The sequence below is a fragment of the Indicator indicator genome, chromosome 22, assembly GCF_027791375.1.
Source record: "Indicator indicator isolate 239-I01 chromosome 22, UM_Iind_1.1, whole genome shotgun sequence".
Lineage (NCBI taxonomy): Eukaryota > Metazoa > Chordata > Aves > Piciformes > Indicatoridae > Indicator > Indicator indicator.
Window position 1 is genome coordinate 5,977,711 of NC_072031.1, and position 14,726 is coordinate 5,992,436.

At 54.7% G+C, this 14,726-nt stretch overlaps 1 protein-coding gene across 2 annotated transcripts in view; it reads right to left on the reverse strand.

The window, feature by feature from the left end:
• Nucleotides 1-14,726, reverse strand: part of PRKCB (protein kinase C beta) — a 115,102-nt gene that overhangs the window by 51,472 nt on the left and 48,904 nt on the right. For both annotated transcript variants that reach the window (XM_054391334.1, XM_054391333.1), the window contains exon 3: nt 10,180-10,262. In XM_054391334.1, coding sequence (XP_054247309.1) covers nt 10,180-10,262 — 83 coding nt within the window. The remainder of the gene's footprint in view (nt 1-10,179; nt 10,263-14,726) is intronic.

Here is a 14,726-nt window from a genome sequence, read left to right on the forward strand (position 1 = left end):
CTATGGGGCATCTCCCACCTCTCTGGCCAACCTGGGACAGGCTCTCACCACCCTCAGTGCCAAACATTTCTCCCTTCTCTCCACTCTGAATCTCCCTCTTTTAGTTTCAAGCCATCACTCCTCCTCCTTTCACAGCAGGTCCTGCTCAGAATTCTGTCCCCAGCTTTCTTTTTGGTCCCTTTAAGCACCAAAAGGCCACCAGAAGGTCTCCTGGAGCCTTCTCTTCTCCAAGCTCAACTCTCCCAGCCTGTCCTCACAGCAGAGGGGTCTCCCATTACTGGTTTGGGCTCTCTTCTCTCTCACTATGATGAAAGCCTGCTTCAGCACACCACATGTTCCCACAATCCCAGGTTGAAGGGACCTCAAGGATCATCTGGCCCAATCCTTTTTGGCCAAAGCCTGATCTAGACCAGATGGCTCAGCCCCTCTACAGCCAAATGTCAAAGTTTTACAGATGAAGGATCCTGCAGCACCACTAAGTGACACCAAAATTATTGTTCCATCATTTAAAGCATTCCAGCCTCAGAAAAACCTCACACAGGACAGAAACTGAGGGCCCAGCAGTGCAGTCATGGCACTTTGGGACATGGTGTAGTGGGCACAGTGATGCTGGGCTGATGGTGGGACTCTGTGATTTTAGAGAGCTTAGGGATCCCAGGCAAGCAGCTCCTCTGCTCAGACCTTGGCCATGGGAGGACAATAGGGGCCCTGAGCACAGTCAGACCTTGGCCATGGAAGCACAGGAGGTCCCTGAGCATGGTCAGACCTTGGCCATGGGAGCACAGGAGGTCCCTGAGCATGGTCAGACCTTGGCCATGGGAGCACAGGAGGTCCCTGAGCACGGTCAGACCTTGGCCATGGGAGCACAGGAGGTCCCTGAGCACGGTCAGACCTTGGCCATGGGAGCACAGGAGGTCCCTGAGCACAGTCAGACCTTGGCCATGGAAGCACAGGAGGTCCCTGAGCACAGTCAGACCTTGGCCATGGGAGCACAGGAGGTCCCTGAGCACGGTCAGACCTTGGCCATGGGAGCACAGGAGGTCCCTGAGCACAGTCAGACCTTGGCCATGGAAGCACAGGAGGGCCCTCATCATGGTCAGACCTTGGCCATGGGAGCACAGGAGGTCTCTGAGCATGGTCAGACCTTGGCCATGGGAGCACAGGAGGTCCCTGAGCATGGTCAGACCTTGGCCATGGAAGCACAGGAGGTCCCTGAGCATGGTCAGACCTTGGCCATGGGAGCACAGGAGGTCCCTGAGCATGGTCAGACCTTGGCCATGGAAGCACAGGAGGTCCCTGAGCATGGTCAGACCTTGGCCATGGAAGCACAGGAGGTCCCTGAGCATGGTCAGACCTTGGCCATGGGAGCACAGGAGGTCCCTGAGCATGGTCAGACCTTGGCCATGGAAGCACAGGAGGTCCCTGAGCATGGTCAGACCTTGGCCATGGGAGCACAGGAGGTCCCTGAGCATGGTCAGACCTTGGCCATGGGAGCACAAGAGGGCCCTGAGCATGGTCAGACCTTGGCCATGGGAGCACAGGAGGTCCCTGAGCATGGTCAGACCTTGGCCATGGAAGCACAGGAGGTCCCTGAGCATGGTCAGACCTTGGCCATGGAAGCACAGGAGGGCCCTGAGCATGGTCAGACCTTGGCCATGGGAGCACAGGAGGGCCCTGAGCATGGTCAGACCTTGGCCATGGGAGCACAGGAGGTCCCTGAGCATGGTCAGACCTTGGCCATGGAAGCACAGGAGGGCCCTGAGCATGGTCAGACCTTGGCCATGGGAGCACAGGAGGGCCCTGAGCATGGTCAGACCTTGGCCATGGGAGCACAAGAGGGCCCTGAGCATGGTCAGACCTTGGCCATGGGAGCACAGGAGGTCCCTGAGCATGGTCAGACCTTGGCCATGGGAGCACAGGAGGTCCCTGAGCATGGTCAGACCTTGGCCATGGGAGCACAGGAGGTCCCTGAGCATGGTCAGACCTTGGCCATGGAAGCACAGGAGGTCCCTGAGCATGGTCAGACCTTGGCCATGGGAGCACAGGAGGTCCCTGAGCATGGTCAGACCTTGGCCATGGGAGCACAGGAGGTCCCTGAGCATGGTCAGACCTTGGCCATGGAAGCACAGGAGGTCCTTGAGCATGCTCAGCCACACAGCAGCAGCTAACGTGTCTGTGGGCACGAGCATCACAGCTCCCCTGTCAAGCATGGCTGCAGATAAAACCTGCCCTTGACAGCTTTCCTGACAGCTTCCAGCAAGTCCCTACGTGGTTATTGACAGGAGATCTCATCTGCTAGGCAGGCAGCTGCAGAGGGATGGGATGACAGCTCCTCTGCTGCTGCTGCCAGTGCCCAGTGAAAGGCACCCTCCTCGTGAGCAGCAAATCCTCCAGGCTCAGCTTTTCTCCCTGAGCATCTCACAGAATCCTAGAGTGGTTTGGGTTGGAAGAGACCTCAAAGCTCATCCAGTTCCAACCCCTTGCCATGGACAGGTTCACCTCCCACCAGCCCAGGTTGCTGAGGGCCTCATCCAGCCTGGCCTTGAACACCTCCAGGGAGGGGGCAGCCACAGCCTCCCTGGGCAACCTGTTCCAGTGTCTCCCCATCCTCACTGTCAACAATTTCTTTTCAATCTCCAGCCTCAATCTCCCCTCTTCCAGCTCAAACCCATTGCCTCTCATCCTATCACTGCAAACCCTTGTCAAAAGTCCTTCCCCAGCTCTCCTGCAGCCCCTTCAGGTACTGGAAGGCTGCTCTAAGGTCTTCCTAGAGCCTTCTCTTCTCTGGGCTGAGCAGCCCCAACTCCCTCAGCCTGTCCACACAGGGGAGGTTCTCCAGCCTCTGATCATCTTTGTGGCCTCCTCTGGATCTGCTCCAGCAGTTCCATGTTCTTCGCCATCTGGAAACGTTTGTGAGCTCCCATGTGCCTCAAGCCCTGAGTGATTCCAGTGTAAGGTCTCCATGAGAGCAGGGCTCTCACCAGGCTGCCCTGCAGCCTCCAGGTTGCCTGAAAGAATACCAAGACCCTGAGACCCCCCCCTGCCTGCAGGACACACATGACTGATCCTCCCACTAGTGCCACCCAGGGAGGCACAGGCTGCACCACTCATGTCACTGCTCTGCCCTGCACAAACCCAGCTCAGATCCAGCCACCAGGCCTGCAGAGGCACCAGCAGGACATGGACCAAACTGTCCTCTCCAGCCCAATCCTCTCAGGAGAGGTTTCCATCACAGGTGTGCTGAGGACCATGGTCTGGCAGTGACCTGGCAGTGCTGGGTCAACAGCTGGACTTGATGATCTTCAAGGTCTGTGCCAACCAAACCAACTCTGTGATCCTGTGATCCTACCACATCCTAAGCAAGCAAGAGCAGAGCTTTTCAGCTGCAGGGCTGAGGACATGTGCAGGCTGGCAGAAGGGAGGGCTGGGCTCCAGAAGAGCCAGGGAAGCAGCAGAAGGTGCTGGGATGGAGCGAGGCAGATACATCTTCATCCCACAGGAACTGGCACCGGATGGCAGCGCCAGCAGGAGCAGGGAGCATGTGCCCTGGCACTAGGGGCAGATGGCTCACCACAAGAGCTGGAGAAGTTAATTAGCAAGCCAAAAGGAAGCAGCAAGCTGCAGCAAGGCTGAGAAGATCTGAGCATGCACCAGAGCCAGGGCATCCCAAAGGGGTGGGAGATGTGAAGAGGGATTGGAGTCCTGCTCTCCAAGGCAGGACCTGGGCAAGAGGGTGTTGGCATCTTCAGGAAGGTTCTGGCTCAGAGGACACATCTGGAGGAAGGGAAGGCAGCTGCTCATCCCACCCCAACCTGGGCAGGCAGGGCTTGGTGATATCCCATGCAAAGGGACTGCCCAGCAGCAGGAATCTCATCCCAGTACAGATAGTCCCACAGAGAAGAAACTTGAAGGGGCTGAGGATTTTCAGGTGGTACAAACAGCATCTTCACTCCTGCTGCTGCTGCCAGCTCCTTGCTGCCAGCCCACACTTGCCCAAAGCTCGCTCCAGAGAAGATCCCAGACTTGGGGAAGTGGAGCAACCCTCTCTTCACCCTGCTCCAAGGGTCAGCTTGAGGACTAGAGACCATTTCAAGAGGAAATGACCTGAAATTGTGCCTGGGGAGGCTTAGGTTGGAGATGAGGAACAACTTCTTTGCTGCAAGAGTGGTCAAGGATTGGAACAGGCTGCCCAGGGAGGTGGTGGAGTCCCCATCCCTGGAGGGGTTCAAGAAACCTGTGGCCATGGCAGCTGGGGACATGGACTGCTGGCCATGGTGGGGTTGGGTTGATGGTTGGACTGGATGACCTTGGAGGGCTTTCCCAACCCAAACAATGATTCTCACATCCTGACTCTCCCACCACCTGGATGGCCACACCCTGGGCAGTGTCCCTCTTGCTCTAGGGGGCAGTGATACTTGCTCAGGACAAAGACATAGATCTCCAGCTTTCCAGGCAAGGAAGAGCCCAAGACAAAGATGAAATGATTCTGCCTCCAGCAAACAGAGCATGGAAGAAGCTCAGGCATGGTGAGAGCAGGACAGAAAGCCTCTGCTAGAGCTGCAAAGGGTAGAGGAATGAAATGCAAACCTCAAAGCAAGCTGCCTTGGCCTCTTCCCTTGCTAGAGCACCTCTGATATTTATTAATGGATCCTGATTAGATGACCTTTAGCAAGAGAATGTGAAGAAGGTCATTTTAATGATGATTTTGTCTACAATTTAAATAATTCTGCACGCTGCTAATAGCTCTGACTATAATTAGGTTTGGCATTACCTAAACCTGAGCTCAGCTCCTGAAGACCTTGCTGTATTTCAGAGAGCTTCTGCTGGCTCTGCCCTGCTGCTGAGCAGGAGAGCATGGAGTGGCAGAGCTTGGCATGACCAGGAGCAGAGTTTAACACTGCCACTGGTGGGGTTGGGCTGCTCCCCCTCTCCAGTTTTCACTGGAAGCTGGGGACAATCTTTTTAGCAGGACCTTCAGTTTGAAGTTCTGCTCTGCTGAGACTCCATCTGCAGTGCTGGGGCCAGCTCTGGAGTCCTCAGCACAGCAGAGACAGGGATCTGCCAGAGCAGGGCCAGGAGAGGTCACAGCAATGATGCAAGGGGGAGGCCCTCTGCTGTGAGGCCAGGCTGAGAGAGTTGGGGGTGCTCAGCCTGGAGAAGAGAAGGCTCCAGGAGACCTTGTTGACACCTTTCAGTGCTTAGAAGAAAGCTGAGGACAGAATTCTGAGCAGGGCCTGTTGTGACAGGACAGGTGGTGGTCTGAACTGAAAGAGGGAGATTCAGACTGGAGAGAAAGAAAAAATGTTGTACCCTGAGGGTGGTGAGACCCTGGCCCAGGCTGCCCATCCCTGGAACCATTCCAGGACAGGTTGTCTGGGGCTCTGAGCAACCTGCTCCAGCTGCAGACGTCCCTGCTGACTGCAGGATGAACTTTAAAGGTCCCTTCCCACCCAAACCACTCTGGGGTCCCATCATACTGACAGCACACAAGGTGAAAGCTCTGATGAAGCTCAGAGCTCCTGGAGGAACACAGCATGGGAGCCAGCCCAGCATGTGGTGCTGGCCAAGCAAGCAGCTCATCACCAACGCTTCTGAGCTCAGCACATGCTCAGAGCTCAGCACCACACACATCCAGACCAGGTCAGAGGAGCAAAAGGTAAAAACATCACTGCCCTCATCTCAGCAGCCCTGTGTGACAGCCACAATGTCCTCAGCAATGCCACAGCTCCAAACACAGCCCCACCAGGGGATCTTCAGCCAGCAAAAGAAATCAGAATTCATCCTGCCATGGCTTCAGAGCAATCCAGCACAAGAGCAGCCCCAGTGTCTTCAGCACTGCACAGCTTCATCCTCAATTAATTTTTCTGCCTGAGAGACCCTATCATGGCTGAGTAATTAGTGCTCCTCTCCTGGATGGAAGATTGCTCCTCAGAAGACTTTGCAAGGTTAAACACACAGAGACACTCTCCTCCTCCTCAAGGAGGTTTCAAACACAGCCAGGTCAAACAGAAAACAGCTCCAGAGCAGCAATGGTCAATGCTCACAGGGATGGACTTTGGCGTTTCACTGCTCTCCAGTTCTTCTGCTGTGGGAAATGTCCTCCCCCACCAGGGTTATCTGCACAAGAAACCAACCCCAGAGCACTTCAAACAGACTTAACTTCATGGAGTGAATCCCAGACTGGGTCAAATCATGGAGTTACAGGAGGTCTGGGTGGGAAGGGACCTTTCAAGCACTCAGCAGGGCCATCCCCAACCAGAGCAGGTTGCTCAGATCCCCAAACACCCTGACCTGCAGTAGTTCCAGGGATGGGGCATCTCCCACCTCTCTGGCCATCCTGGGCCAGGCTCTCACCACCCTCAATGTCACAAATGTCTTCCTCCTCTCTAGTCTGAGTCTCCCTCTTTCAGTTCAAACCATCCCCCCTTGTCCTGTCACAACAGGCAGAAGTTTGTCCCCAGCTTTCTTCTACGCAACTGAGGGTCTCAGGAAGGTCTCCCTGGAGCCTTCTTTTCTCCAGGCTGAACCAGTGCAACTCTCTCAGCCTGCCCTCACAGCAGAGCTTCAGCCCTCCCAGCACTGCTGTGGCCTCCTCTGCTGTGCTGAGGAGTCCAGAGCTGGCCCCAGCACTGCAGGAGGAGTCTCAGCAGAGCAGAGCTTCAGACTGAAGAGTTGAATAACTGGCACTGCTCAGGTGTTTGAAATGAAGCATCCATGGACACCACAAGCCCCTCACAGTTACAAAATGTTTTTCTCCCTGATTTTCAAGTAACTCTGAAGCCCTCCAAGACCCTGAGATCAAGGAGCAAAGTGAGAGCAGTTTTTCCTTTCAATGTATTTTTCTCCCTGGGCTCCCCAAGCAGCAGAGCAGAATAGAACAGCTCTGGGGATGAAACCAGCAGCCAGCTGGCATGAAAAGCTCCAGCTCAGGCTGGGATCTGGCTGGAACTGCAGCATCTCCCCTTTGCAGCCCCAGCTAGAGCCTCCCCAGCAGCTCTGCACTGCCCCTGCAGATGCCATCTCCTCTTCCCTCTCCAGCTCTGCACAGTCCATGCAAGGTTTAAACACCACCAATCGATCCAGCTCCTCTCTCCCTGCAGGATTTCACTGGCTGTTCATATTTGGGAAAGGAAAAGGCAGCTCCCAGAGTGCTGCACCAACTGAAAGATGCCCAGCAACAGCTGGCACAACCTTCATGTGACCAGCACTAGGCACAGCCTCAGCTGGCTCTGGGCTCACACCATGGGCAGCACCAGGCACAGAGCAGAGGAGCTCTCCAGCTTTGCATCAGCCCAAAGTGAAGCCTCAGTCCTCATCTCATCCCTGGCTGCTGAAGGAGTTTGCTGTCTCCTGATCCCAAGCTCCTGAAGGTTTATCCTGCTGTAAGAAGCTTGAGTGCCAGTGCAGAAGGACCAAAGCCTGTCCCAGTCCCACCAGTGCACCCCCCAGTCACAGCCCAGCTGATGGCTTTGCAGGGGCACAAACCAGGGGCTGCTAGAGAGAGCCAAGAAAATACCAGCTCCAGAAGGGCCTTTTTTCACTCCCTGCTTGAAGCCCTCAGCATCTGCATCCCTCTCTTCATTTGGAGAACTAATGTATTCAAAATTAATTAGCACCAACTGGGCAGCTTCACCCATCTGTTGCTGAGCCCCAGCAGGGACCTCATCCAGCAGGGACACCAGCAACAGAGGATCCCACCCAGGGCTCCTCACATGCCCTGGTGTCAAGTGGTGCCTCTTAAAATGCAACAGCTGAGGTGGAATTCAGACCTTTCCCTGCTCAGGGGCTGTTCACAGTAACCTGCAGCCCAGAGGAGGCACATGGGTGAGACCTGCTGGTGAGGGACCAAGGGGCTGCACTCAGGGAGCAGGATCAGGCTGTCCAAGGGCTTCTTGCTGCTCCATGCCCACCCCAGCTTGGACAGGGCTGGTGAGGAGACAAAGGAAAGCATCACATGCACCTTCAGCCAAAACCCTGCAGAAACAAGCAAAGCAGCTCCTGGTACCTGCTGCCTCTCCTGCCAGCTGCTACCCAGATGATGAGCAAGCATGAGAAAGTGGTGACTGGATGGGCAGGATGCCCAGTGCCCAAGCAAAGCTCTGGAGGTGGCATCTGGATCGTGGCCATCTCTGCTCTCCTGCTGCCAAACCTCATTTTCCTTCAGCAAGGTTAAGTGGTTTCAGTGTTTCTATCTCCCTCTGCCCTGGAGAAGAGAAGGCTCCAGGAGACCCTTCTGGTGGCCTTTCAGCACTTAAAGGGGCTGAGCAGAAAGCTGGGCACAGACTTTTGAGCAGGGCCTGGAGTGACAGGACAAGGGGGGATGGCTTGAACTAAAAGAGAGAGATTCAGACTGGAGGGAACAAAGAAATGTTTGACATTGAGGGTGGTGAGAGCCTGACCCAGGATGCCCAGAGAAGTGGTAGATGCCCCATCCCTGGAACCACTGCAGGTCAGGTTGCAGAGCTGGGGGCTCTGAGCAACCTGCTCTAGTTGGGGATGTCCCTGCTAAGTGCAGGGGGGTTGGACTGGATGAGCTTGAAAGGTCCCTTCCCACCCAAACCAGTCTAGGACTCTGTGATGAGGAAACAAATATTGCTGTCCCAAAGTGCAAAATCTTCTCAGCAGCTGGGGAGGTACCACAGGCCCTGCTTTGCTTGCTTTCACCTCCTCTTCAGAGTCAGGTTTGCAAAACCCAGGCAGATTTCTCAGCTCCAAACCAGGAATGCTCCAAACCCAGCACGCTCCTGGAGGAGGAAGAGAAAGCAGAGCAAAGGGACAGGCAGAGAGATGAGCTCTGGGTGAGAGAGGTTGGAGTGAGGTGCAGGTTGGTCTCTCTCTCTCCCTAGTCTCAGGTGATAGAGGGAGAGGAAATGGCCTGAAATTGTGCCAGAGGAGGGTTAGGTTGGAGATGGGGAAAAATTTCTTTGCTGCAGGAGTGGTCAGGGATTGGAACAGGCTGCCCAGGGAGGTAGTGGAGTCCCCATCCCTGGAGGTGTGTGAAAATGTGTGGCTATGGCACCTGTGGCCATGGTTGAGTGGCCATGGAGGTGCTGATGGCTGGACTGGATGATCTTGGAAGGCTTTTCCAACCCAGAGAACTCTGTGATTCTGTGAGCCCAGATGACCACAACCCACACTTAGCCCTTACCCCCCGCAGCCTCCCCCAGTCTCTCCTCCCAAGGGGCACAGGCAGCCCCTACCCAACACTGCAGACAGAAGGTGCTGACCCTGCTGTGAGCCTGCCCCTGCTCCAGAAGCTCCCATTCCACCCCAGCACAGCCCAGTTCTGGGCAGGGTGGCTGACAGCGTGTGTTCATCATCCACCTTCAGCTTCTGCCTGCTCCCACCACTTCTATTTTTAAGGTGAGAGTTGTGGTGCTCTGCTGTTCCCCCAATTCCATCCTTTCTCTCCTGGCAGCTCCCCAGAGTAACCAGTTTCCATGGGAAAACACAAAACCTGCCAGACAGACCTGGAAGGAGCTGGCAGAGCCATGCTGAGGAGCCTGAGCCAGCTCCACTGCTCCAGCTCCCCCCCTCCACCCCCAGAGCTCAGGATCTGCTGGGAAATCCAGTCCAGGGACTGACTTAGAGGGCACTGGAGTGGCTTTCTGGTTTTTAAAGAGGGGCCAAAGGTCACACCTCATCTGGTATCCCCCAGGAACTTTGTTGTCACAGAATCCCAGCATGGTGGGGGTTGGAAGGGAGCTGTGGCCATCATCCAGTCCAAGCCCTCTGCTCAAGCAGGGCACCCACAGCCTGCCCAGGATCACAATGACCAGGTGGGGTTGGAAGCTCTCCAGGCAAGGAGACTCCACAACCTCTCTGGGCAGCCTGCTCCAGGGCTCCAGCACCCTCACACCAAAGTTTCTCTTCCTGCTCAGATGAAACCTCCTGGGTTCCAGTTTGGGCATCTCTTGTCCTGTCACTGGGCACCACTGACATGAGCCTGGTGCCATCCTCCTGACACCCACCCTTTGAGTACTGATCAGCACTGTAGAGAAGGCACTCAGCCTTCTCTTCTCCAGGCTAAAAAAGCCCCAAGTCCCTCAGCCTTTCTTCACAAGAGAGGTGTTCCAGTCCCCTCACAGCATCTTGGTAGCTCTCTGCCCATCTCCAGGCTGCTGTGGAGCACGGTGATGCAGATAATGTTTCCCTCAGGCAGGGGGAGCAGGTACTTACATCAGAGGCAGGACCTTTATCAGCACCAGGGCAGGAGAAGGTAACGAACTCATGGCACCTCTTGTGCACCACGAAGCAGCAAACTGCAGAGAGAAGACAGAGAGGGTGTCAGGGGCAGGGGAAGGGACTGGCACCAGCTCAGCCCAGGGCTTGGAAAAATGAGCAGCTAAGATCTGCCTGGTTTCTGAGGGGAGGCACCAGGACTCCAGAGGGCTTGAGTGAACCTGGGGCAGATTTTATACCTTGTAGAACATAGAATCAATTAAGGTCAGAAAAGCCTTCAAAGACCATCGAGTCCAATCATCAACCCAACACCACCATGGTCACTAAACCATGGCCCCAATGGCCACATGTCTCTTGAACACCTCCAGGGATGGGGACTCCACCACCATCCTCCCTGGGCAGCCTGTTCCAATGATGACCAACCAGAGCAGGCACTGCAGTAAAACTAAGGAGGAGAAAAACGTTGAGGGAACATCAAAGGAAGGCTGGGAACCCTCCTGCTCAGTCTGAGCTCCCTGTCACTCCCAGCACCTCACACTGTGAGGTCACCACCATGTATGAAAGGAGTCAGAATCTGGCATCAGTGGTATCTGAGCTGAGAAGTGCATGTGGCCAAAAACAGAAGATAGGAACAGGTGGGCAACGTTCCTCCCACACCTCTGCTTCCCTTCAGCAGCTCCACAGCCTCCACTTGCCAGGCCAGAAGACAGGCATGCCTTCTCCTCATGCAGGCATGGTGATGACAAAGACATCCTTCTGGGAATGCTGCAGGAAAACTGATCCCAACATGGCACTGCCCAGAATTTCCAGCATGAGCCTCCAGAGCTAACTCCACATCTCTTCACCCAGCAGACCTAGCATGTGCTGACCTGAAGCCACCAGCAGCAGCTTTGCAGGCTGTGCAGTCAAAGGCTATGCTTCCCCCCAGATACCAAAGCAGCACAGAACCACAGAATCAACCAGGTTGGAAGAGACCTCCAGGATCATCAAGTCCAACTGATCACCCAACCTCAACTAATCAAGAACCTTACTTTCAGTGGCAGACCTTAAGAAGGCCACTTAGGGCTGCAGATAACTTCAACTGATGGCCCAGGTCCTTCTCTGAGGGTCTCAGCCCACTTCATCTTGCAGCTAGAGGTGGCACTGCTGTGGGGGTATATCACAGGCTCACAGTATAGCAGAGGTTGGAAGGGACCTCAAGAGATCATCAGGTCCAACCCCCCTGCCAGAGCAGGATCACTCAGGGTAGTCTGCACAGGAATGCATCCAGGTGGGTTTGGAAAGTCTCCAGAAAAGGAGACTCCACAACCCCCCTGGGCAGCCTGCTCCAGGGCTCTGTCACCCTCACTGTACAGAAGTTTCTCCTCTTGCTGAGGTGAAATCTTCTATGTTCTAGTTTGAACCCATTGTTCCTTGTCTTATCACTGTGAGCCACCCAAAAGAGCCTGGCCCCTTCCACTTGACACCCACCCCTCAGGTATTGATAGGCATTGATCAGATCCCCTCTCAGTCTTCTCTGCTCAAGACTAAACAGCCCCAGGGCTCTCAGTCTCTCTTCAAGACTCTGTGCCTCAAGTCTGGGGAACAGAGGCACCACCTTGCACCCCTGAATGCCAGCCCCTCCAGGTCCAACCATTCTCATCCCTTACATCCACATCATGCCCACCCCAAGGGACAGCATCTCGACTCCAAGGCAACACCACACATGAAAGGGGTCAGAGAATCACAGACTGGGTTGGGGTGGAAGGGACCTCAAAGATCATCCAGTTCCAACCCCCTGCCACGGGCAGAGACACCTCCCACTCAACCAGCTTGCTCAAGGCCTCATTCAGCTTGACAGCTTGAACACCTCTGGGTGGGGTATCCTCAACCTCACTGGGCAAGCTGTCCACATGGGAGGGGAGTGAAGCCCCCAAGTGCTGGTTCTGAGACCCAGCCAAGCTGGGCAATGGCTGCGCTTCACCTGCCCCAACCCTGGGCACCAAACTCAGCTGCTCTCAGGGGTCTCTTACTTGCCACATCCCTTTCCCAAGAGCTGCAGGGACACTACATAGAAGCACCTGGAAGATGAAGCCACTCAGTCTGCTGGGGGGTCAGAAAACCCAAGAACAGCAAATGAACCAAGCAGTGCAAGAATCATAGAGTCACAGAGTGGTTTGGGTTGGAAGGGACCTTAAAGATCATCAAGTTCCAACCCCTGCCTTGGGCAGGGACACCTCCCACAGCCCAGGTTGCTCAGGGCCTCATCCAGCCTAGCCTTGAGCACCTCCAGGGAAGGAGTATCCACAACCCCCCTGGGCAACCTGTTCCAGTGTCTCCCCACTCTCACTGTCAAGAATTTCTTCCTCATCTCCAGTCTCAATCTTTCTGGTATCTAGGCTAAAAACGCAGCAGGTTTCAGTGCATCACTGCCAGACCTTTCCTAAGGAGCAAGGAAAAACCAAGTGACATTTGCCATCAAATCCCTGAGCCCCTCACTGTGCCCTGCTGCAGCCAGCTTGAAATTTGATTTCTTTTCCACATTTGTCATCATGAAAAACACCAAACCCCGAAGGTCTACAAGGCACAACGCTGCCAAGATCTCTCTCCTCACAAACCTCTTTTCTGAGCCTAACAAACAAACATTTTTTTTTTTTTTGGTTCATTGTTTCTGTCATTTGTCTACAGAGACAGAAGCATCTGGGGAGCAGGAAGGAAGAAATTAGAACTCTATTAGCAAAGATTTGTCCTGAAGTGTGTGCAGGAACTCAGGGAGGCTCAGTGAGACGCTGGGGCGCAGGCTCTGGGGAAGGTTTCAGGCTGCTGGCAGCATCTGGGCTGTGGGGAGAGGTTCCCAGAGGAGCCAGAACGATTGTGGTCTGACAGGAGGAACAAGACTGCTGCCAGGCTGAGCTTCCTCAGGCCATTCCTCCATGTCACATAGGAAAAGGCTGCTGGATGCAAAGGTAAGAGAAGGAAAAGCAGCTCCTCTGGTGCCTCCCCAGCTGCTCCCGAGAAGCTTTTGCACTTTGGGGACAGCGATGGTTGTTCCCATGACCATTAAACCATGTCCTGAAGTGATGGTGAAGTGTAACCCTTCTCCAAGCACCCAAAGCAAATGAGAGGCTCTCTGATTGCTGCAGTGTGGGCTTTGCACCCACTTCAAAGGAAGCCCTGCAAGGTCCCTTTGAGCATTTCATGCATGCTCAGGTGAAGGCTGAATCCATACAAAGACAGAGCCAACAGAATGAATCAGGAGCAGGAGCTCACAGAACTAATCCTGCATTAACTCCTGGTCCTGCTTCCTCCCCAGGAGATGTGAGATCTGACAGACCTAACTCCTGGCTGTGCTTCCTGCCCAGGTGATGAGAGATCCAACACCCTCAGCTCCTGACCATGCACCCTACCCAAGGGATGTGAGAAGATCCAACAGACTTAACTCCTGGCTGTGCTTCCTACCAAAGAGATGGGAGAAGATTCACAGATGATTGCATTGGGTTGGAAGGGACCCTCAGAGGGCAATTTGTCCAACCCCCCTGCAGGCAGCAGGGGCACCCCAATAGATCAGGCTGCCCAGGGACACATCAAGTCTGATCTTGAATGTCTCCAGGATGGGGCCTCAACCACAGCCCTCACAGCCTGTTCCAGGGTCTCACCACCCTCATGGGGCAGAGCTTCCTCCTGATGTCCAACCTAAATCTGCCCTGCTCCAGTTTCAAACCACTGCCCCTCATCCTATCACCACAGACCCTCTGAACAGTCCCCCCCCAGCCTTCCTGTAGGTCCCCTTCAGATATTGAAATGCAGCTCTAAGATCTCCCTGGAGCCTTCTCTTCCCCAGGCTGAACAACCCCAACTTTCTCAGCCTGCCCCCACAGGGGATGTGCTCCAGCCTCTGATCATCTTGGTGATCTTCCTCTGGAGCTGATTGACTCCACTCCTGGCCACACATTCTACCCAAGTGATGCAAGGAGATTCATCAGATCTTTCCTCCTAACCATTCACCTCCCCATGAGGTGCAAGAGGATCTGACAGATCTCTCCTCCCATGACTAATCCAGTGTGCTGTCCTGGGAAGAGATTGTTGGTTTCCACCATGCCAAGCAGGAGCCAGGTGCTGGATCTCCAGGAGCACAGCAGCAGGACAGGGATCAGGTCTGCTGGCACTTCAGCATTTCCAGCCTGTGTCTTTGCCAGTTTAGAAACTGCAGCACAAGCAGCAGCTTCCCCAGGTCACTAATTAGTTAATTTGTCAATCTGATTACATGGGCAATAAAGTGAATCAAATCCTGCTGCTGAGCTGCAAACGTCCTGAGTCATTTCTCCACCACAAACCCCACACATTAACCTTTACCACTCATCACTGCACAATGTCTGAACAGCTGCTGGCCCTGAACTCTTCTTCAGAGCCACCTCCACTGTCTGGGGAGACTTCTCTGCTTTGGGGCAAGAGAAGGACACAAAACCTATGAAGGACAAGAGGCAGAGCCCTGGAGGTCATTGGCTCTCCATGGGCTGAGGGGACTTGCTGGAAGACAGCTCTTCAACAGCAGCCCCAGCAGAGCT